The following is a 24,702-nucleotide window of genomic DNA, read 5'->3' on the forward strand; positions in this document are numbered from 1 at the left end:
TAATCTTTCACATTTGCTGGAAACGTGCATGTGCTGTAATCCTTCACATGTGCTGGAAACATGCACGTGCTGGAAACATGCATGTGCTGTAACCCTTCACATTTGCAGGAAACATGCATGTGATGTAATCCTTCACATGTGCTGAAAACATGCATGTGCTGTAACCCTTCACATTTGCTGGGAAACATACATGTGCTGTAATCCTTCACATGTGCTGTAATCATTCACATGTGCTGAAAACATACATGTGCTGTAATCATTCACATGTGCTGAAAACATACATGTGCTCTAATCCTTCACAGGTGCTGCAAGCATGCATGTACTGTAATCCTTCACATGTGCTGTCATCCTTCACACATGTGTTGGTAATTTGTGGACACCCTGTACATTAAAACGGAGAGCAGGACGGCCCCCACATATGGCCAACCTCCCTTGCTCCTCTCCTTCTCACCTATCCCTCTCGTCCTCACCTGTCCCTCCCCACCTTCCGACCCATGCCTCGTCTCCCCTGTCCCTCTCCATATCTCCTCCATTATTAGGTCACATAATCTCGATTCTTGAATAAATTAACTTAGAAAATGGGTCATAATGTCCGGATGTCTGTCCTTCTGGTCATCCGTCCGTCCTTCAATTCTTTCCTACTTTTACGACTCCATTATCACCTGGCTGATTGTTCTGAAACTTGACATCTGCGTCATGCGTCTGTCATGCTCTGCCCCGAAACAGTTCACTGTGACCATTGTTCATGGGCTCCAAATGTTCAGGTCTCAGATTAAATGAGGGCATTGAAATAAGCTTCGTCTGAACCCAAAAAGGTTAACGAGATTTCAGGTGTGTCTTCGGAATGTTCTTGTGGAGATCGTCGTGAATCTGTCCTCCTGAAGGTTCTACAGACCACAAGTCTTCATCAATTGGTCTTCATGGAGGTCATGGGAGTCCTCGTCGTCGTAGAGATCCTCACAAATTGCTAAATTAAACTTGCCCATGGTTCGTTTATCTTCTCGAGCTGGTCATCCATCCATCCTGACTTATTGTGTAACACATGTACCAAGTACATGTTTTGTACCAAGTACATATAACACACGTACCAAGTACAAACATTGAGCTTTTGGTGGAGTTATGGGTCCAATTATAATTGTCTCACACACCTGGATGACGTTAAACGGCACATGACAGGACCAAATCATGGGATTAAAAGCATTTCGTTGTTCATAGAATCTTCCTCCACTTATTATTTATCGACTCGAGGAGTTGTGACGTCACACTGGAGGCATTCCACCGATCTGTTGTCACGGGTTTTATTTTTTTTTGCAAAACGGCATGTGACCGACCACGTGACCCACCGTTCCGTGAGAACGGGCAAGACCACGTGGTGACGCCCTCGGAATGCGACCCTCCTTTAAAATCGAAGCAATGTCACATCCAGAGAAGGTCCTAATGGAGACGGACAGGACAAGGCGATTTGTCACCGTCATGTTGTTCATGTCGGGCACTCTCGGTGTCGCTCACTCGCAGTTCCCACGTGAGTGCGCAACTCGAGCGAGCCTCGTCAGCAGGTGGTGCTGCCCCGTTGCTGCCGTGGACCGCTCCCCGTGCGGTAGTGCAGAGGGTCGTGGTGCGTGCGAGGTTCTGCACATCGACAGGCAGCCCTGGAGTGGACCCTTCATACTCAAGAACGCCGACGATCGGGAAGAGTGGCCGCTCAGGTTCTTTAATCGCTCGTGCGTTTGTTCAGGTGAGGGGGTCGAGAGAGCCAAGTTTTGAACAACTGCAGGTATAACATTATAAACGTCACTTGGTAGAGAGCATACCTTCACCAGGCTGAACAGGTTACGTCCCACTGATAGGCCGGATCTGGATTCGGACCTGAACCAAAATCTAATCGGTTTGTTCTTGTCACCTAACCCACTCGTCCACCAAGTTTGGACATAATCCGTCCATAACCTTTTGAAATATGATGTTATATATCGTTTTTGTCCCGATCTCTCAATGATGATATGAATCACCTAAAAAAAAATTCAAATTCTCGTATCCGGATCCTGATTCGATTCTTCCCCAAAATCGAAGATTCATCCTTGTCGCATACACAACTCGTCCACCAGGTTTTGTCAGAATCCGTCCATAACTTTTTGAGATATCTTGTTTACAAACAGACAAACAACCACAACAACATGCATTTTAAGGCCATTTTCCCTGCTAGAGCGGGGGTTAGCCTTGCGGTCCCCATGACAATCTTCTCCATTTTTCCCTATTTTCTGCATCTCTCCTTGTTAACCCCTTTGCCCGCATGTCTTCTTCCACCATCTTTAGCTAAGTCTTTCTCGGTCTTCCCCGTCCTCTACTTCCTTCTACATTCATTTCCATCCCTCTTCTCAACCAGTCACTTTCATCCTTCCTCAACACATGACCAAACCATGTCAACCTGTTCATCTTCACAGTAAAGCGCGGTGTTACGCGAGCTGTTTGTAAACAAGGAGGAAGCGGACAACGCGGTAATTTGTAAGAGTCTTTATTCAAGAGCTCACTGTAACACTGAACTCTCAGGGCTGCACGCCCCGTGTATATCGTGAGGCCACGCCTCTCTCCCGGGCGTGGCCCACCCCCACTTGGTGTGCGGGGTGATGTCACCACGTCAGTGCTTTCGTGTCCGCCACAACAGCATCAATCACAGGCTCTATTCCCATCATGTTTCGCAATTCATCATTTGTCTTCCTCTCTCAGCGATACTCCGCACATCCACCGAACCATTCGCATTTCCACCCTTTCCAGCCTTCGTTGCTTTCCTTACAAACAGACAAACAGATAGACAGAAAAAGAAACACACAGGGGTAAAAACATAACCTCCATCCATAATCTTCTGTGCTAGACAGAGGTAACTAGAGAGTTCATAGAACACGATACCCCATGCAGTGTTACTTCCATTTTAATAAAATAATTATTTTACCGATTGTTAGAAAAAACCCCGGAAGTTTAGTGCTATTGAAGTAGTCCACATTAAACCCTTATTTAAATTGAAACACAGGTACTGCAAAACTGGGGGCTCTTGGAAGTTTCATGAGGGACGATTTATGTACTAGTCTTCAAGTATGTCATTAAATTTGAATAAAATAAGGATTGTAAAAGTCATATAAATTAATTAATCCTGTCCAAGTACTGAGGTGTGTTCATTTACCAAGCAGCCAGCTAGCGCTTGCCAAGCCAGCCGTTCCTTATCAACGGTTTTGAATGATAGAGTGCTTTAGCCACTTGGCGAGCGCTCTACGACAAACTTGGTAACTGAACACACGCCTGCAAAACTCAAGGTTCTTGTAAGTATGATGAAGGCGATTTGTGTGATACAGTGTTCAAATACAGTCTGACTACTGTATTTGTGCCATGAGCAAAAAGCAGGATATGGAACTGCGAGCGATTATTTAATTATATGTCTATTGTTTAGTTAAGTCTCGTGATTCCTTTAGTCTGCACACAATTAACGTGCAACTCTCTCCCCTGTAATCTTACTATAATTCACCAAATGTCCGTCCGTCTGTCTGTCTGTCCGTTCGAAGGTACCGTAAAAACTGCTGAACCGATCGCAACGATATTTTGGGTGGATAATCCTGGGATTTCCAGGAGTAAAATAGGCTATTTAGTTTTCCCAATTTCAGCTTTAGTCTCCAGCATTCTCAGGTTTGGACTCCCGCATAACATTCGCGTTCCATAACGTTCACTGTTCTCATTGTGACGATGTTGTTTTCCCGGATGCCGCACAAACGGCTGCATCGATCGCTGCAAGGCTGCACCGATCGGACTCGGTGACCTCGGACAAAGACCTTTTATAAGGACATGGGTTGAATCCCTGCTTGAGAGAATTCCAACCCCCTCCCCGCCATCACGGCCGTCTCTCCAACTTACAATCCCACGAGATATGCGGAAAGGACGACCCAAAACCAATATAAACATCATTAAACATCATTCGTATATAAACATCATTAAAAGTAAATAATGACTTTGGCCAAAGTTCAAACAACATTTAATCTCTACATGAGAGAATTCCACATAGCTATTTGGGTGGTGAATACGCTAGCAGATCGCTGTCTCCATCGATCTTGCCAAGGCCGTAACAGATATCGGCTCAAAATCCTTTTAACTGTTGACTTGGTAGTTTTTACAATGAAGGAAACATTAACAATGTTGTTAAAAGTTTATTTAGTGATTAATTTGTGATTGGAGTTATGTTGTTTGGAATGAAAAAAAGAGATATCGAGTTCAAGTGAATGACGACATGCCGTGATGGTTTCTACTTTCTGAACGTGAACTTCGCGGATCGCCATATGCAGATTCGCCACGGTCCCATGATCGATGTTTCTATACGTGAACGTACCCGTTTGTTTGCGAACGGGTACGTTTTTCATGGAAGTCCTTCACGAACTTGCTGTCCATGTCTGACTGAAGGTGCTACAGGAATGTGGAATTTATTGGTTTCATGCTTTAGCATTCACCATATCTGCATTGCCTGTTTGCTTCTGGCCTCCCACCCATGCGTAGCACAGGTATCTCCCTAGCCTAGTATTGTGTAAATTTTGTGTAGATCAGCAAGGCTAGGAAAAGTAAAAATAAACTTTTATTTTGACTCTAAAATAAAATGAAATTCCAACACAAGATATGTTTAAAATTATGCAATATGAACTCAACGTCTATCTTCGTAAGATAATACAGAATACCGTATCATCCTTCAAGATGAAACTCTGAGCAGTAAAAACGGAAACTATTTCTGGGATCAAGACGCGACTTGGCGAAGACGCAAGATCGAAGCTAAACAAACGGTTCCTTTTCGATAAAATAACATGACACTCGCAGCAAAAGAGTGACATAACCTTTTGGAATTTTATTTTTAAACATTTAATGAAAACCTGAATCATGTGCATTTGTGCAATCAGGTGCAATCAGTGTTGGTAAAATTTTAACTTTTTCCCTTATAAGAAAACATTTCCCACCAGCCATGAACATAAAAGCATCTTGCACGCGTCACACATAAAACAGATGTACGTGCATGTAAAGCATCCCACACCATTTGCCATTTGACAATTGTGGTTTTTCTCGGTCGTATTCGCGGTTTGCTTCGACATTCGCGCCCCCTGTGCTCCATCGCAGTTTTTGTGGGCATTTTCGCTGTTTTTCACGGGATTTTTGTTTTTCCCTTATGAATCACGAACCGCTGGGGAACCTATCCCACTTTTTTCCATTGAAACAATTATTATTATTATTATTTTGTATACAAGATCGAGGCTCGTGTAAGAGCTAACATTAATCAGAAAAAGACAAACTGACACATAAAACATAAGATAATGGGAGCGGGCAACAAGATGGAGAGAGAGGGAAACACACAAGTACAACATTTGAGAGCAGGGACATCGGGAGATCTGTGGGAGGGAGAGGGCTTGGGGGAAGGAGGCGTGGGAAGAGGGGTGGGGGTGGGAGAGGTATAAAACAGATGGACACTGCTAGGACTTCCAGGAAATAAGTCTGAATTTCAAAAAAGTGGATCTGGGGTGAATTAACGGGGGTAGAAAAGATCAAGGTTTTGGATGGGGGAAGATAAAAGATGGTGGTGAACAGCTGTTTTAAAGACCTGGAGGGAGGAGTGGGATGGAAGGGAGTGGGGGAGTTTGTTCCAGAGGCGGGAGAAAAGAGGAATGAAAGAGTGAAGGTGAGCAGAGAGTCTTGATTTTGGCAGTTTAACCATAAGAGGGTTGCTGGCAGATCTTGTGCGACCTGTAGGTGATGTAGGTGAAACAATGCCCCCATATTCGGGGAATAAACATTTGCGCATTTTCAAGGAACGTATCTCCCGCGAATGTTGGCGTTCGAATGTATACAATTCAATTTTTAAAAGGTTTAAAGGTGTATAAATAAAATTTTATATATAAATAAGTATAAATAAATATAAATAAGTATAAATAGAATTATATATATAAATAAGTGTAAATGAATATAATTGTGGGTTTTACCAGCATTTTACCCAGCGTGTACTACATAGCCCCAGCTAAGACGTTACGTGAGTTTCTCTTGCCTGTTGTTTGTGTCCTTTATAACGCTCTAAAAACAGTTTTAATTTTGGAATGATTTTCTATTTTGTTTAACTGTCAGACAGACAGAGTCAAAATATGATCTCACAGCTCAATGCGCATGTGCGGTCAGGATGAATTGTAGGCCAAGGTACGGTAAAATGACAGACTTGTCTTATTATTCTTGTTCCGATTCGTGTTCAAAATACAACATTCAATTCAAATATGTTGTTCTTCGATTAAAAACTGACGATCATAAATTGGTAAGACGGACAGACCGACGAACATGAACCAATTGCTTAACCCCACGCTTCGCTTCGTGAGTGCGGGGTAATTAACACGAGGTCAATTGGATGCTGGCAATGGACATAAAACTTTCAGCCAAACTCTAACCATAACTTTCAACCTTTTAACTCAGCAATCTCTATATAATGGAGCAATTTTATGTCCAGTCACGAACACACGTGACTATATTCCTTAATTATGCACACTCTCTGAACATCAGTTGCACTGTGACTACATCTATCAATTACATACTTTTGGAACCGACCTTTTCAACCTTTCGACCCTTTAAACTGTTGACACCCCTTAGACTTTTGAAGACCCTTTAAGATCCTTTAGACATTTTAGATGCCGTTAGAATTTTACATCCTTTAGACTCCTTTGACCCCTATATATACCTTTATACCACGTTAGACCCTTTAGAAGCTCAAGACTGATTAATACGTCAGAAGATCTTAAGCTTTAGAAGCTTAAGACCCTTAGAACTCCTAGACACTATAGATCCCTAAGAACTTATAGACTCAAAAGAGCACCAAGACCCTTTAGAACCCGAAGACCTTTAAGACCCCTAAGACTCTGTCGACCATATAGAACATGAAGTTAAAACACAAAGACCCTACATACACCATTAGACCCTTTATAACCCTTAGAAACCCAAGACTCTTTATCCTCCATTAGACCCTCTGAAACCTTAAGACCCTGTAGATACCAAAAATCCCGTTAGACCCTTTAGAACTCTAACACCATAAAGTCCTCTAAGACCCTGTAAGAAACTTTAGAACTCAAGCACACCTCTAAGACTCTGAGGACACCTTTAAACCTCGTACACCACACAAACATCTACAGTATATTCTTCTTGCAAAATACAGACTATATGTCGCAGGTCTACAAGAGCTCCGCAAAGTTGTTGATATTGTGGTTCTTGTTGGGGATCCATTTTTGAAATGTGCACCCATTGATTGGACAGATACTGGACCCCCCCCCCCCCCCACATTTCTCACACGACTCCACCCACCTGACACTCAGACAAAATAATATGGCCGCCATCTTTGTTTTCTAGTGGGCCTAAGATATCAGGCCTGTAGGCCTCTGCTGATTATACACCAGCATCCATATGTGTTGCCTGATGATGCTTGTATGTTCTGTTTCAATGTCAGAGTATATAACTCTACATTCTCAGATGTTTGAGCCAATGTGCCTTCTTATTTGCAGGAAACTTCTGGGGTCCGGCCTGCGATTCATGCAAACTTGGATGGTGGGGATCACGCTGTGAGCAGCGTCGTGCACCCGTCGTGCGTCGTGATGTGCATGTTCTCACCCTCGTTGAGCGACGCCAGCTGCTGGACGGTCTCGAGTTGGCCAAGCGTACACCACACCCAGACTATGTGGTGGCAACGAGACACTCCTTCGGTCTTCTGGGTCCCAATGGCAGAGAGCCTCAATTTGTGAACATCTCTATTTATAATTATTTTGTATGGCTGCACTATTACTCAGTGCGCCCCACCTTACTGGGTAAATACATTTGGGAACATTCTTTACAGATCACAATTTAATTGCTCCATGTTTGTTGATTAACATTCAAAATATAAACAGTCATTCCCATCTGCTCACGAATCATTGTGTGCAAAACATTGATCAAACAGAGGAAGACAGAATCAAAGACAAAACTAGAAAGCATCTGAAAATGCAAAGCCCGTCCGCGTCCGTTTGTATTCAGACATCTTCTTCTTCTTCCGTATACTCAAAATAACGAAAACAGATTTTTTTTAAAATACAAGAACTAGAACGCCACTCAGTAGAGCGCATACTCCCGCCGTGGGTCAAGTTGGAATAGTACGATTTCACAAAAGTTTGAGGGAGTAGTTCAGTGACAACACAAGACAAGACAACACAACACAAGACAGACACTGCACAGATGGAATATATAGATTCATAGAAGATAATGTTAAAAGAAAAACAAGGCAATTTCACTTACATTTTCGGATTCAGCGTTCAATTCTATATAAGTGAGTGTATTTTGAGGCATGTGTGACTTCAAATAAAATTGTAAGCCAGAAAAACGTCCGTTTCATTCCTTAGGGATACAACATGTAAAACTGGCCCAAACGTGAAAACAAAACTCGCTCATTTTAAGTCGTACAAGCTAATGCGACCACTCATTCTTCTGGGAAGAATCCCGTGCACATGCTGGTCACACTTATAACTCACCTAAGTCTTTATAAGTTCATCAAATACTGACACCGCGATTGACATTCGCTGAGGTAAATGTTGATATCTCTTCTGAGGTTAAAAAAACAGTTTTAAAGCATTATACGTATCAAACGATATATGTTATGAAACGGGGAAACCGAATACACACTTTGGTGGTTTTAAAATGACAGAATATGTCTTTATTAGAAGAAAAGAAAAAAAAGAACATTGAAGACGATGCTGCTAACAAAATACACCGCTCTAACGCATAACCACGAGTTTAAACTACATTTACAACAAATATGAAAACTATTTTCATATCACAATGTTACATATAGAATATATAGAAGATAATGTGAAAAAAAAAATGAGCCCTATCTTCCAATGGTAAATAATCCTTCAAAAAATTCCTGGATCCGGAATAATATCCTGATCTTCACCAAAAACTAATCAATTCTTCCTTATCCCAAGGGCAATCATCCCACCAACTTTCATCCAAATCCGTTCACAACTTTTCCAGATATCTTGTTCACAAACGCACGGACACACTGAAAATTGATGATTTTATGCAGCCTTGACCTTTGAGCTTTAGATCTAAAAAAAAAAAAAAAATCAGCTTCTAGCTTTTGATTGGTGAATCAATTCAGTGACCTGATATACAAATTCTTTAAATTTCAGGTCCATTGGGTGAAAATTGGTGATTTTACACAACCATGACCTTTAACCTATTGATGTAAAAAAAAAAAAAATCGGCTTGTAGCTTTTGATTGGTGAACCAACTCGGTGACCCAATATGCAAATTCTTTAAATTTCAAGTTGATCAGATGAAAATTGATGATTTTATGTAACACTAACCTCTAACCTTTTGACAAAATTATGAAATTTTGTCTTCTCCATTTTATCATAATAATGCTTTGTTGAAAATTTGAAGACAAAACTCAAATGGTAAATTGAAATTTCAGGTCAATTGGATGAAAATTGATGTTTTTATGTGACGTTGACCTTCGACCTTTTGACAGCATTATTAACTTGCTTACTCCGTATTATCATAATAAAGCTTTGGTGAAAATTTGATGACAAAAGCTCAAATTGTAAAAAGTTACGGCCTGGACAGACACACACATAAGTGATTGCAAAACCCCATCTCCTGCGCAATATAGATGCAATGCTCCCAAAAATGGTGGACCGTTTCAAGGTGGAGCATGACTTTTCAGGTTTATTGAGATAATTACGTCAGCCTGAACCCCATCCCGGTGGTGGATTTTCAGTTGACATCAATAACTCAACATATCACTGTGCATGTGCTGATTTCACACATCCAAACCCCAGCTGTACCTTTGGCTGCACTTTCCCCTCTGGAACCACCTCTTTTGTGTGTGGGCTGCACCATCTTCTGAACAGTGATTGCCTCATCAGAGGAAGAGGAGTATTCAGCCATCTCACCATCTTCCTCGTCACTCATCTCTTCGTCTGTGCCGTTGTCAATCTGACCATAAACATCTTCTGGAACCTACCTGCCTTCAAACCATTTTCTGGTGTATGGTATTGGTCATTCTCCAGTATCCATCTGTTCCCCTCTGGCTCCCAGGCATGGGGAACAGATGTTGTTGCTCTCTTCCGCAATGAAGCAACCAGGCTTGTTCGCTTCACTTTCTCGGAGAGAACAGACATGCATGATGGAGGCAGAGTGCTACGATCTGATCCCTTGATGTTCTCCAGAGGCTTAGATTGGTGCTTTGGTCTGAAATGCTGTTGAAAGAGGATGCGTCTGGCAGTATTCACCGATGTCCGCTTCGGTTTCCCATACATGGTACAGACAAAGGCCTCTAGGTCTGCCAACAAACTTGGGGATATAGTTGGAGACTGTTCCAGTTTGGCAAAGGCTTTCCTGAATTTATGGTCTTTCTCCAACAACGCCAATGGATGAGCTTTACCCCTGCACGCAAAACTGCCACAGAGAGGGTTGAGCATTAAGCTACTGGATTGATTCAGGGTCTAGCTAGACTCAGCTATGAGGAATGTTTGAAGGAGACAGGGATTTATACATTGGAAAGGAGGTGATTGTGAGGGGATCTGATTGAGATGTTGAACATAATGAAGGGTGTGGACAGGATAGATGCAGTGCAACTTTTCAGCAGAGTGGATAGCGTTAGGACCTGGGTGACCAGGGACCAAGTTTGGGCTAGCTAACCTTAACCAGCCATACCTTGAGGGTAAAGAAGATGAGAGTTGGGACACTTTTAATGCAGGGGTCTTCCAGTCGGAGAGAGGTTAATGCATGGAATGTCTCCCAGGAAATGTAGGGGCAGCAGAGGGGGTGGAAAAGTTGAAGATGGGATTTGGATAGGTACCTGGATGCAAATTGGAGGTAGAGTGGTATGGGGATATTGGCTTCTGTGTACGGTGGATATAGTATGTGGATGGGATGATGGGACTTTGGGTACGTATGACCTATTCCTCCTCCTTTCTTTCTGCAAGCCCAAATTGTCTCTTCCACCTCTTCCCCTTTCCATGAATCGTTCCTGCAGGACCAGGCCGGCCCTTTCCTGCAGCGGACTTTTCACACAAAGGGCCAGCATTTCTCACGTGGCATCGCTACCACCTGCTCCAGCTGGAGCGTGACATGCAGGTGAACAGCAGAAGAGACTTTGCAGTGAAGATTGACAAAAGTATGTAAACCTTTTTGGATTAAAAAAGAAGACAACTGAATTGAAGAGAAAATTAGAATTTTATAGTGCAAATGAGTTAAAGAAAATGTGAGGATTGGAATGATGGAGAGAGTGGCGGAGGGCAGGGCAGAGGTGAGACATGGATGACGAGGATGGAAAATGGTTAAAATCCATCCTGGACCTGCTTTAATTCTAAAAACCCTAAACATTTGAGTTGTTCTTGAGATTATCATAGCAATTAGTCTTGCTGCCTGGTGCAAATAGCTGAAACTGCTGGGAAATCTTCTTTGGCCAGACACTTCTCGACAATGCTTCATTCGCTCTTCCTTATTGGAACTTTGCCACGGGCAGCACAGACTGTGACGTGTGTACAGATGACCTGTTTGGAGCTGCACAAGCTGACGAACCATCACTCATTAGTGAGCGGTCACAGTTCTCAAGCTGGGATGTCGTGTGTGACAGGTGTGTGTACCTTTACAATATTCCTTCTTGCTACGTTTTATTGATCTTGACATTGGGTGGGAGAGTTGTGGGAATTGTTAGCATGGAAACATTAAGTGAGCATTGTTACCTCCGCCATCTTATGGTGGATGGAGGTTATGTTTTCACCCCTGTCTGTCTGTCTGTGCACAGGATATGTCAAAACCTTATGGACGGATTTGGACAAAACTTGGTGGACATGGGTGTGAGACAACAACGAATTGATTCGATTTTGGTGTAGATCCAGATCCGGATCCGATAATTTTTTGTATTTTCAAAGTGATCCTTCACCATTGAGAGATGGGGCCAACAACAATATATGGCATGGCACATCATCTCAAGAGGTTGGGGATGGATTATGACAAAACTTGGTGGATGAGTTGAGTAGGTGACAAGAACAAGCCGATTATGATTTTGGTTCAGGTCTGGATGCAGATCTGGCCTATCGATGAGATCCAAAATGGATGCAGATTCGGCCTCTTGATGGGATACAAAAAGGATGCAGATCCGGTCAATTGGTGGGATGCAAAACGGATGCAGATTTGGTCAATTGGGGAGATACAAAACGGATTCAGATCTGGCCCATCAGTGGGATAGAAAAAGAATGCAGATCTGGTCAATCTGTGGGATGCAAAACGGATGCAGATCCGGCTTATGGGTGGGATGCAACACCGATGCAGATCTGGCCCATCAGTGGGATACGAAAAGGATGCAGATCCTGTCAATCTGTGGGATGCAAAAAGGTTGCAGATCCGGCTTATGGGTGGGATGCAAAACGGATGCAGATCCGGCTTATGGGTGGGATGCAAAACAGATGCAGATCCGGCTTATGGGTGGGATGCAAAACGGATGCAGATCCGGCTTATGGGTGGGATGCAAAACGGATGCAGATCCGGCTTATGGTTGGGATGCAAAACGGATGCAGATCCGGCTTATGGGTGGGATGCAAAACGGATGCAGATCCGGCTTATGGGTGGGATGCAAAACGGATGCAGATCCAGTCAATTGGGGAGATACAAAACGGATTCAGATATGGTCAATTGGGGAGATACAAAACGGATGCAGATCCGGCCCATCAGTTGGATAGAAAAAGGATGCAAATCCAGTCAATCTGTGGGATACGAAAAGGATGCAGATCCGGCTTATGAGTGGGATACAAAAAGGATGCAGATCCGGTCAATCTGTGGGATACGAAAAGGATGCAGATCCGGCTTATGAGTGAGATACAAAATGTAAACTGTTCAGTCTGTTGGAGGTATGCGCTCTACCGAGTGTCATTCTTGTTTTCACTGTGATGCCTCCGAGAGCCAAGTGAACTACAAGGGGAACCAATATAAACCGAAATTCCCAATTTAACTGGAATATCGATGACATCATTTAAACTCAGTACTGTATACCTTGGAATCTAGAAGTACAGAAGAGCTGACTTAACAACCTTTCCAAATCATTGTCAAATAGTTAATGAGATAATAGTTATTCATAACTCCGGGCGTGGAGAGTTTGCACATCACTTGCTGAAAAAAGTATTGTCTATGTTTTGCAAGAAGATCATAGATGTTTATGGGGTGTGCATACAAAAGCTTGTAGATGGTGCAAAGAACTTAAAGGTTATGTTCCAACACTCCAATAGTAGTTAGGGTCTAAAGTGCATGTCAAAGCAGAAACTCTACAATGAAGTCCGAGGAACTGTCCGTACAACTCCGAGATATAATTCTAAGGAGTCATAGATCTGGGGAAAGGTATAAAACAATTTCTAGAGTGTTGAAAGTTCCCAAGTGCACAGTGAGCTCCATCATTAGGAAATGGAAAGAATGTGGAACTCTTCCTAGAGCTGGCCGTCCGACCAAACTGAGCAACCGGGCAAGAAGGACCTTGGTCAGTGATTAGACCATGAACCCAATGACCACCCTGACAGAACTACAGAGTTTATTGGCTGAGATGGGAGAACCTACCAGGAGAACAACAGTCTCTGCAGCACTTCACAAATCTAGGCTTTATGGGAGAAGTGGCCAGATGGAAGCAACTCCTGAGAAAAAAAAACACATGACAGCATGACGGGGGTTTAAAAAGGGATGAGAAATACTGAGAGCATGAGGCAAAATATTCTGTGGTCTGGTGAGAGGAAAATTAAACTCTTTGGCCTGAATGGAAAGCGCTATGTCTGGGAGAAACCGAGCATAGCTCATTACCTTTGCCACCAAAGGTGGATGGAGGTTATGTTCTCACACCTGTATGTCTGGTTGTGAACAAGATATCTCAAAAAGTTGTGGACTGATTCAGACGAAATTTGACAGAGACGTAGTGTATGTGACAAGGACGAAATGATTAGATTTTGGTGAAGATCCAGATCCGGATCCGGCTAGTAGAATTTTATAAGTGATTCTTCACCATTGAATGATAGGGCTAAAACCGGTATGTAGCAGGATATCTCAAAAAGTTATGGACGGATTTGGACGAAACTTGGTAGAGAGCTTGGGTGTTTGACAAGGACTACTAGTTTCGATTTTGGAGAAGATCTGAATATGGATTCAGATATTAGAGTTATTTAATTTTTAAGTGATTCTTCACCATTGAGAGATCGGGCGAAAAGCAATATATAACCTGATATTAAAAAAAAGTTATGGACGAGTTATGACAAAACTTGGTGGACGAGTTGGTTTGGTGACGAGAACAAGCTGATTCGATTTTGGTTCAGGTCCCAATCCAGATCCGGCCTATCAGTGGGATACAAAACATAAACTGTTCAGCCTGGCAGAGGTATGCGCTCTACAGGGTGCCGTTCTAGTTACCCATCTAACACCATCCCGAGCATGAAGCATGGTGGTGGCAGCATCATGCTATGGGGATGCTTTGCAGTGACAGGGACTGTGAGACAAATAATGTTAGAGGAAACATTCAATGGAGCCAAATAAAGGCAAATCCTTGAGAAGAACCTGTTTCAGAGTGCAAAAAATCATAGAACGTGGTGAAGCTTTACGTTCCAACAGGACAATGACCCCAAGCATACATCCAAAACAACACTGGAATGGTTTCAGAACAAGAGCGTAAAATTCCTTGAGTGGCGCAGCCAAAGCTCAGACATTAATCCCATTGAGAATCTGTAGAAAGACTTGAAAATTGCTGGTCACCGACGCTCCCCAACCAAGTTGACAGAGCTTGGGCAAATGTACAAGGAAGAATGGGAGAAGCTTCCCAAATCCAGATGTGCAAAGATGATACGTACATACTGAAGAAGACTCGAAGTTGTAATCGCAGCCAAAGGCACTTCTCCAAAGTTTTGACTCAGCGGGTTGAATACTGCCGTGTTCCCGGGGATTAAGATCCTCCAAGGTAAGGGGTAGCCGATCGAGCTTTACACTCCGAGGCGTTCAGTCAACAATGGTGGACCTTCTTTATACGCGCGAGGAGTGGGGGGGAGAGGGGGGAGGGCAGTGAGGCTCTTACCTGCACTGATTCCCCTCGACGTCCTTGAACCACGATAAACAATTCAACCGACACGGAATTAAAATTCAACAATCAAAGGGTTTAATTAAATAATTTAAGGGAACAAAGAATGCACAGTAACTAAAATCCTAAATGGAGCGCCCCCACACGGGCTCGTAAAACAACACGAGGGGATAAATAAATGTGAAAATAATGCATACTGTGTGTGAGGTGCGGTTGCCTGCACTCCGCCTGGCGTCCGTAACCGTCCGGGGCCGTCAAAGGTCCCGCGTCCCTGCGCGGGAAACACGCCCTGGTGCAGTCTGTTCGCCCGCCAACCGTAAACGTGAAATGAGTAGGGCCTCGTTCCGCCTTCCACAATGCTCCGAAGCCTCTCAGCCACCCCCAGCCATCACAAAGTCAGCACCAACGAACCAAGGACAGGATGCGTCTGCTCGCAATCACATCCACAACATCGGGAACAGAGTGTGTTGTGCGAATGCCACCACCAAGAGCGAGCCCGAACTCATACCGCACACAACGAGGACCCAGCGCAAACAGAGGGATCGGAACCGTTCATTATGGATGTCGGGACCAAGAGTGGAAATAAATGTGACCGCTCGCATAAACTCAGGACACAAAGAGCAGCAGTACCAAGGGTGACAGGGAAGTGTGCCCTTTCTCAATCAAACCCTGTGCAAGAGGTCATCCTATGACGTCCGCACACGCTCCTATCAGCGGGTGCCATCTCATCGCTCTGTGGCCGTCCTGACGAATGGTTCTTCGGGGAGTGGCCTCACAGCCACTTGCCGGCCTTTGTGATCAATCGATTGGTGGTATCAGCGGTCGTTGAATGTCCTGGTTTCGGGTACTTTTACTTCGTGTTTATTTTATGTGTGGGGTGCATGGCGGGTGTGGTGTGTGTCATAAGGAACAGAGGAAAAAAGTCACAGAGGCAATTTACATACAGGGGATTTACCATTAATCCCTAACTAATTAACATAGCCCCACCCCTCGTCATGGGGACAAAGATACACTCTTACAAGACATCCGGTCTAACCAGTCCCTACTTAGATACAGGGGGTTCTTCTTCTTCATCATGACTTTCAGAGCACACTATCCTATACACTCCTACCTGGCTCTAAGGTAATCCATTGCCTACCCATTATAAACGTAACAATACTTATGTAAATTAGATATTCCTGTATTTAATTTTGAATTATTTTGCAAAAATTTCTGAAAAGAAAATTCCAGTTTGACATTACGGGGTATTATGCATCGATCAGTGACAAAAAAAATCTCAATTTAATCCATTTTAAATTCAGGTTGTAACACAACAAAATGTGAAAAAGTCACAGTGTATGAATACTTTCTGAAGCCACTGTACATTGTTCACCACTACCCCTCAAATTACGGTATGTTTGTATGAGCTGGAATGAGGTTTTGGAGTTATGTTTTTTGTGGTTATGGAAAGAGAGAAAGTGGAGGTGAGTTTACATGGCGATGCTCCATTGTACAGTGTCCCAAAAGTAGTGTAACGATCTGTGTGTTGGCTCGCTCTCTGCTCTTGAATAACTGAATTTCCATTTTTAAAGTAGGTTTGAACAAGCGTTACGCCTAGGTACCCCGTCGGTGAAGTGATGTGAGTTGACAAAGTGGAAGACGCAAGGCGACCATCTTAGATTTTGACGTGGCGACCCAATTTTCAATATCTTTCTTCCTTATGCCTAGATACACCCACACACCCGATTAGAAGTTGGTACTTCGCTTATTTTTCGAGATATTCCGCTCACAAGGTTCAGACATACATGGCGGCGGCCATCTTGGATTTTGACGTGGGTTGCACCCACACACCAAATTAGAATTCGGTCCTTCGCTTACGCACGCCCACACGGACGGACGGACGGAGGGGAAAACCATAGTCCCCCTTTCGCTCCGCGGTGTGGATAACCTTCAACAACAATTGAAGCAAGTTTGTGAACTGTCCATGTATTTGTGCTAAATCTCCAGGGTTGGAGCATCAATCTCAATCTGGTGGAAAATCAATTATTCAAATTCCAAATTGCGACACTACTTTTGGGACAACCTGCATATACTTGTGCATATTTGATTGATTGTATTAATGATTATATTGATTGTACTTTGGGACACTTGTACGTGTGCACAAGCATGGATGATTACAATGATCACGTGACGCTCTGTAACGGTACCGGAGAGAAGCCCCTACGCCGCAACCCCAAGCCGCAACGCCTTCCATCCATGGCTGACCTGGCCGGCTGCCTCACCTTGCGCTCGGTAGATACCGAACCCTTCTTCATCGACTCACGCAACAGCTTCAGGTGCTCACCCTCATTGGGGGTCTTATGGATGCTTGATTGTTGTTTGGGTTTGGTGAATGACGTGTACACCAGTGTAGATTGGGTTTGGTGAATGACGTGTACACCAGTGTAGATTGTTGATTGGGTTTGGTGAATGACGTGTACACCAGTGTAGATTGGGTTTGGTGAATGACGTGTACACCAGTGTAGATTGGGTTTGGTGAATGACGTGTACACCAGTGTAGATTGTTGATTGGGTTTGGTGAATGACGTGTACACCAGTGTAGATTGGGTTTGGTGAATGACGTGTACACCAGTGTAGATTGTTCATTGGGTTTGGTGAATGACGTGTACACCAGTGTAGATTGTTGATTGGGTTTGGTGAATGACGTGTACACCAGTGTAGATTGGGTTTGGTGAATGACGTGTACACCAGTGTAGATTGTTGATTGGGTTTGGTGAATGACGTGTACACCAGTGTAGATATGTGATTGGGTTTGGTGAATGACGTGTACACCAGTGTAGATATGTGATTGGGTTTGGTGAATGACGTGTACACCAGTTTAGATATGTGTTTGGGTTTGGTGAATGACGTGTACACCAGTTTAGATATGTGATTGGGTTTGGTGAATGACGTGTACACCAGTGTAGATTGTTGATTGGGTTTGGTGAATGACGTGTACACCAGTGTAGATTGTTGATTGGGTTTGGTGAATGACGTGTACACCAGTGTAGATTGTTGATTGGGTTTGGTGAATGACGTGTACACCAGTTTAGATATGTGATTGGGTTTGGTGAATGACGTGTACACCAGTGTAGATTGTTGATTGGGTTTGGTGAATGACACGTACACGAGTGTAGATTGTTGATTGGGTTTGGTGAATGACGTGTACACCAGTGTAGATTGTTGATTGGGTTTGGTGAATGATGTGTACACCAGTGCTGGTTGTTGTTTGGGTTTGGTGAATGATGTGTACACCAGTGCTGGTTGTTGTTTGGGTTTGGTGAATGATGTGTACACCAGTGTAGATTGTTGTTTGGGTTTTTTTCACACAGCCAATGTAGTACAGAACTGATTGTACTCATATTAAAGCCCTTACCAGGTGGGTTCATGAATGCATTTGTGAAGATGCCAGTTTGATTACATCCTCATTTCAAAAGCTGTTTCCAGGATCATGTGTGTATGACCACAGTGGGACCATCTTGAAAATTATTTGCCTTTGTGGACGATAATCATGGAGCATCAGGGGTTCAGGAAGATGTTTAGTTGCAACAGGAACATTAATTAATCAATTATCGTGCGCTGTGGACCTTTTCACGTGTGAAGTGACAATGAGAAAATATTTCTCCCTGGACGGAAATATAAATCAAGGCGTTTCCCCTTGGTAATCACACCTGACATGTGCAATGCGCTTTCCACACTCGGTATAATTTTTTAATTTGTGACATACATTCACAAAATGGTGCACTGTACTTATTTCCATGTGCATGCTGTTTTATTCTCTTTGGTAAAGAAGCTTCTTGGTTCGTGGAAGAACGAAGCGGGTTGGGTTAGGGGAGGATGAACCCAAGTTAGAAATCCCAAGTGGGGGTTGAACTGGAAGATGACATATGATGTCACAGTGACCTGCCATCAATAAGTTCTAAAGTGAAGATTGGGATTGAAGATGTAAGGAGTGGCGGTGAGCAGCAAGCTTGGATACTGAATGGTTACCGAGGAAACATTTACTAGAAAAATGTAAGCATCCTGGAGAGGCTGTGTAAGTGCAGACATTAAAACACAAAGAGAGAGACACACAGAGGCAGAGAGAGAGAGAGAGAGACAGGCAGATTGCTCGGCAGAGAGAGAGACAGAGATAGACAGAGACAGACAGTGACAGAGAGAGAGAGAGAGACACACACAGAGACACACAGACAGACAGACAGACAGACAGAGAGAGAGGGACAGACAGAAAGACAGCTGAGGAGCGGCAGTCGAAAACAGAGAGACCACCAACCTCTCTGTGAGAGTGTATCAGGACTTCCATTCCAGCAGATGCAGATGTGATACTGGCATGCCAGCTTATTGGGAGGAACCTTGGCTGATAGTGAGGCACTGAAGTTTGAGAGATTGGACTTTCCCCATCCTGGAACGGCCCTCCTGTTCAGATGCTTTGAAGAAAGAATGCTCCAGGAAACTTACCAACACTGAAAGGTTCAAATCACTGTTCACTTTATTTTAAACACTTTTTTTAAAACACTTTTAAAGACCGAGGTGATGGCTTTCAACATCACAGACAAGGTCAGGATCTTGACACTCAATGGTTCCACTCTGACAGTCAATAACGACTTCAAGTGCCTTGGGCCCTACATCAGCTCGACAGAGAAAGACATCAAAGTGAGGAAAGCACAAGCCTGGCGAGCCCTTCACGACCTCAAGAAGATGTGGCAATCAGGCATGCCAGACGACCTCAAGAATATGGGACAATCGGGCATGCCAGACGACCTCAAGAAGATGTGGCAATCAGGCATGTCAGACGACCTCAAGAATATGTGACAATCAGGCATGCCAGACGACCTCAAGAAGATGTGACAATCAGGCATGCCAGACGACCTCAAGAAGATGTGGCAATCAGGCATGTCAGACGACCTCAAGAAGATGTGGCAATCAGGCATGCTAGACGACCTCAAGAAGATGTGACAATCAGGCATGCCAGACGACCTCAAGAAGATGTGGCAATCAGGCATGTCAGACGACCTCAAGAATATGTGACAATCAGGCATGCTAGACGACCTCAAGAAGATGTGACAATCAGGCATGCCAGACGACCTCAAGAAGATGTGGCAATCAGGCATGCTAGACGACCTCAAGAAGATGTGACAATCAGGCATGTCAGACGACCTCAAGAAGATGTGACAATCAGGCATGCCAGACGACCTCAAGAAGATGTGACAATCAGGCATGCCAGACGACCTCAAGAAGATGTGGCAATCAGGCATGCTAGACGACCTCAAGAAGATGTGACAATCAGGCATGCCAGACGACCTCAAGAAGATGTGACAATCAGGCATGCCAGACGACCTCAAGAAGATGTGGCAATCAGGCATGTCAGACGACCTCAAGAAGATGTGGCAATCAGGCATGCCAGACGACCTCAAGAAGATGTGGCAATCAGGCATGCCAGACGACCTCAAGAAGATGTGACAATCAGGCATGCCAGACGACCTCAAGAAGATGTGGCAATCAGGCATGCTAGACGACCTCAAGAAGATGTGACAATCAGGCATGCCAGACGACCTCAAGAAGATGTGACAATCAGGCATGCCAGACGACCTCAAGAAGATGTGACAATCAGGCATGCCAGACGACCTCAAGAAGATGTGACAATCAGGCATGTCAGACGACCTCAAGAAGATGTGACAATCAGGCATGCTAGACGACCTCAAGAATATGTGGCAATCAGGCATGCCAGACGACCTCAAGAAGATGTGACAATCAGGCATGTCAGACGACCTCAAGAAGATGTGGCAATCAGGCATGTCAGACGACCTCAAGAAGATGTGGCAATCAGGCATGTCAGACGACCTCAAGAAGATGTGGCAATCAGGCATGTCAGACGACCTCAAGAAGATGTGACAATCAGGCATGCCAGACGACCTCAAGAAGATGTGGCAATCAGGCATGTCAGACGACCTCAAGAAGATGTGACAATCAGGCATGTCAGACGACCTCAAGAAGATGTGACAATCAGGCATGCCAGACTACCTCAAGAATATGGGACAATCGGGCATGCCAGACGACCTCAAGAAGATGTGGCAATCAGGCATGTCAGACGACCTCAAGAATATGTGACAATCAGGCATGCCAGACGACCTCAAGAAGATGTGACAATCAGGCATGCCAGACGACCTCAAGAAGATGTGGCAATCAGGCATGTCAGACGACCTCAAGAAGATGTGGCAATCAGGCATGCTAGACGACCTCAAGAAGATGTGACAATCAGGCATGCCAGACGACCTCAAGAAGATGTGGCAATCAGGCATGTCAGACGACCTCAAGAATATGTGACAATCAGGCATGCTAGACGACCTCAAGAAGATGTGACAATCAGGCATGCCAGACGACCTCAAGAAGATGTGGCAATCAGGCATGCTAGACGACCTCAAGAAGATGTGACAATCAGGCATGTCAGACGACCTCAAGAAGATGTGACAATCAGGCATGCCAGACGACCTCAAGAAGATGTGACAATCAGGCATGCCAGACGACCTCAAGAAGATGTGGCAATCAGGCATGCTAGACGACCTCAAGAAGATGTGACAATCAGGCATGCCAGACGACCTCAAGAAGATGTGACAATCAGGCATGCCAGACGACCTCAAGAAGATGTGGCAATCAGGCATGTCAGACGACCTCAAGAAGATGTGGCAATCAGGCATGCCAGACGACCTCAAGAAGATGTGGCAATCAGGCATGCCAGACGACCTCAAGAAGATGTGACAATCAGGCATGCCAGACGACCTCAAGAAGATGTGGCAATCAGGCATGCTAGACGACCTCAAGAAGATGTGACAATCAGGCATGCCAGACGACCTCAAGAAGATGTGACAATCAGGCATGCCAGACGACCTCAAGAAGATGTGACAATCAGGCATGCCAGACGACCTCAAGAAGATGTGACAATCAGGCATGTCAGACGACCTCAAGAAGATGTGACAATCAGGCATGCTAGACGACCTCAAGAATATGTGGCAATCAGGCATGCCAGACGACCTCAAGAAGATGTGACAATCAGGCATGTCAGACGACCTCAAGAAGATGTGGCAATCAGGCATGTCAGACGACCTCAAGAAGATGTGGCAATCAGGCATGTCAGACGACCTCAAGAAGATGTGGCAATCAGGCATGTCAGACGACCTCAAGAAGATGTGACAATCAGGCATGCCAGACGACCTCAAGAAGATGTGGCAATCAGGCATGTCAGACGACCTCAAGAAGATGTGACAATCAGGCATGTCAGACGACCTCAAGAAGATGTGACAATCAGGCATGCCAGATGACCTCAAGAAGATGTGGCAATCAGGCATGCCAGACGACCTCAAGAATATGTGGCAATCAGGCATGCCAGACGACCTCAAGAAGATGTGACAATCAGGCATGCCAGACGACCTCAAGAAGATGTGGCAATCAGGCATGTCAGACGACCTCAAGAAGATGTGGCAATCAGGCATGCTAGACGACCTCAAGAAGATGTGACAATCAGGCATGCCAGACGACCTCAAGAAGATGTGGCAATCAGGCATGTCAGACGACCTCAAGAATATGTGACAATCAGGCATGCTAGACGACCTCAAGAAGATGTGACAATCAGGCATGCCAGACGACCTCAAGAAGATGTGGCAATCAGGCATGCTAGACGACCTCAAGAAGATGTGACAATCAGGCATGTCAGACGACCTCAAGAAGATGTGACAATCAGGCATGCCAGACGACCTCAAGAAGATGTGACAATCAGGCATGCCAGACGACCTCAAGAAGATGTGGCAATCAGGCATGCTAGACGACCTCAAGAAGATGTGACAATCAGGCATGCCAGACGACCTCAAGAAGATGTGACAATCAGGCATGCCAGACGACCTCAAGAAGATGTGGCAATCAGGCATGTCAGACGACCTCAAGAAGATGTGGCAATCAGGCATGCCAGACGACCTCAAGAAGATGTGGCAATCAGGCATGCCAGACGACCTCAAGAAGATGTGACAATCAGGCATGCCAGACGACCTCAAGAAGATGTGGCAATCAGGCATGCTAGACGACCTCAAGAAGATGTGACAATCAGGCATGCCAGACGACCTCAAGAAGATGTGACAATCAGGCATGCCAGACGACCTCAAGAAGATGTGACAATCAGGCATGCCAGACGACCTCAAGAAGATGTGACAATCAGGCATGTCAGACGACCTCAAGAAGATGTGACAATCAGGCATGCTAGACGACCTCAAGAATATGTGGCAATCAGGCATGCCAGACGACCTCAAGAAGATGTGACAATCAGGCATGTCAGACGACCTCAAGAAGATGTGGCAATCAGGCATGTCAGACGACCTCAAGAAGATGTGGCAATCAGGCATGTCAGACGACCTCAAGAAGATGTGGCAATCAGGCATGTCAGACGACCTCAAGAGGATGTGACAATCAGGCATGCCAGACGACCTCAAGAAGATGTGGCAATCAGGCATGTCAGACGACCTCAAGAAGATGTGACAATCAGGCATGTCAGACGACCTCAAGAAGATGTGACAATCAGGCATGCCAGATGACCTCAAGAAGATGTGGCAATCAGGCATGCCAGACGACCTCAAGAATATGTGGCAATCAGGCATGCCAGACGACCTCAAGAAGATGTGGCAATCAGGCATGCCAGACGACCTCAAGAAGATGTGACAATCAGGCATGCTAGACGACCTCAAGAAGATGTGGCAATCAGGCATGCCAGACGACCTCAAGAAGATGTGACAATCAGGCATGCCAGACGACCTCAAGAAGATGTGACAATCAGGCATGCCAGACGACCTCAAGAAGATGTGACAATCAGGCATGTCAGACGACCTCAAGAAGATGTGGCAATCAGGCATGTCAGACGACCTCAAGAAGATGTGGCAATCAGGCATGTCAGACGACCTCAAGAAGATGTGGCAATCAGGCATGTCAGACGACCTCAAGAAGATGTGACAATCAGGCATGCCAGACGACCTCAAGAAGATGTGGCAATCAGGCATGTCAGACGACCTCAAGAAGATGTGACAATCAGGCATGTCAGACGACCTCAAGAAGATGTGACAATCAGGCATGCCAGATGACCTCAAGAAGATGTGGCAATCAGGCATGCCAGACGACCTCAAGAATATGTGGCAATCAGGCATGCCAGACGACCTCAAGAAGATGTGGCAATCAGGCATGCCAGATGACCTCAAGAAGATGTGGCAATCAGGCATGCCAGACAACCTCAAGAATATGTGGCAATCAGGCATGCCAGACGACCTCAAGAAGATGGGACAATCAGGCATGCCAGATGACCTCAAGAAGATGTGGAGCATGGATATACATGAGGCAAACATGGGTAGAGCATGGATATGCATTAGGCAAACATGGGTAGGGCATGGATATGCATTAGGCAAACATGGGTAGAGCATGGATATGCATGACTCAGAGATATGAAGGGAAAAGTTGAAACCCTCAAATACTCATCCTTTTTTACCAAAGGGCTGGGGTTCTGCTGTTCTTTTGTTTAAAATATGTTTAATGCTGAATTT

The 24,702-nt window shown here is 44.6% G+C and overlaps 2 protein-coding genes across 2 annotated transcripts in view; one reads left to right on the forward strand and one right to left on the reverse strand.

Moving 5' to 3' along the window:
* The window catches only part of PELP1 (proline, glutamate and leucine rich protein 1), a 359,306-nt gene that overhangs the window by 185,431 nt on the left and 149,173 nt on the right, over positions 1 to 24,702 (reverse strand). The window lies entirely within an intron of this gene.
* LOC137439071 (L-dopachrome tautomerase) overlaps positions 1,367 to 24,702 on the forward strand; it is a 43,058-nt gene continuing 19,722 nt past the window's right edge. The window contains exons 1-5 of the mRNA XM_068134741.2: positions 1,367 to 1,735; positions 7,542 to 7,841; positions 11,048 to 11,148; positions 11,484 to 11,650; positions 17,260 to 17,430. Coding sequence (XP_067990842.2) covers positions 1,387 to 1,735; positions 7,542 to 7,841; positions 11,048 to 11,148; positions 11,484 to 11,650; positions 17,260 to 17,430 — 1,088 coding nt within the window. The 5' untranslated portion in view covers positions 1,367 to 1,386. The remainder of the gene's footprint in view (positions 1,736 to 7,541; positions 7,842 to 11,047; positions 11,149 to 11,483; positions 11,651 to 17,259; positions 17,431 to 24,702) is intronic.

The sequence above is a fragment of the Myxine glutinosa genome, chromosome 13 (assembly GCF_964187855.1).
Source record: "Myxine glutinosa chromosome 13, kmMyxGlut1.1, whole genome shotgun sequence".
In the NCBI taxonomy this organism is placed as follows: domain Eukaryota; kingdom Metazoa; phylum Chordata; class Myxini; order Myxiniformes; family Myxinidae; genus Myxine; species Myxine glutinosa.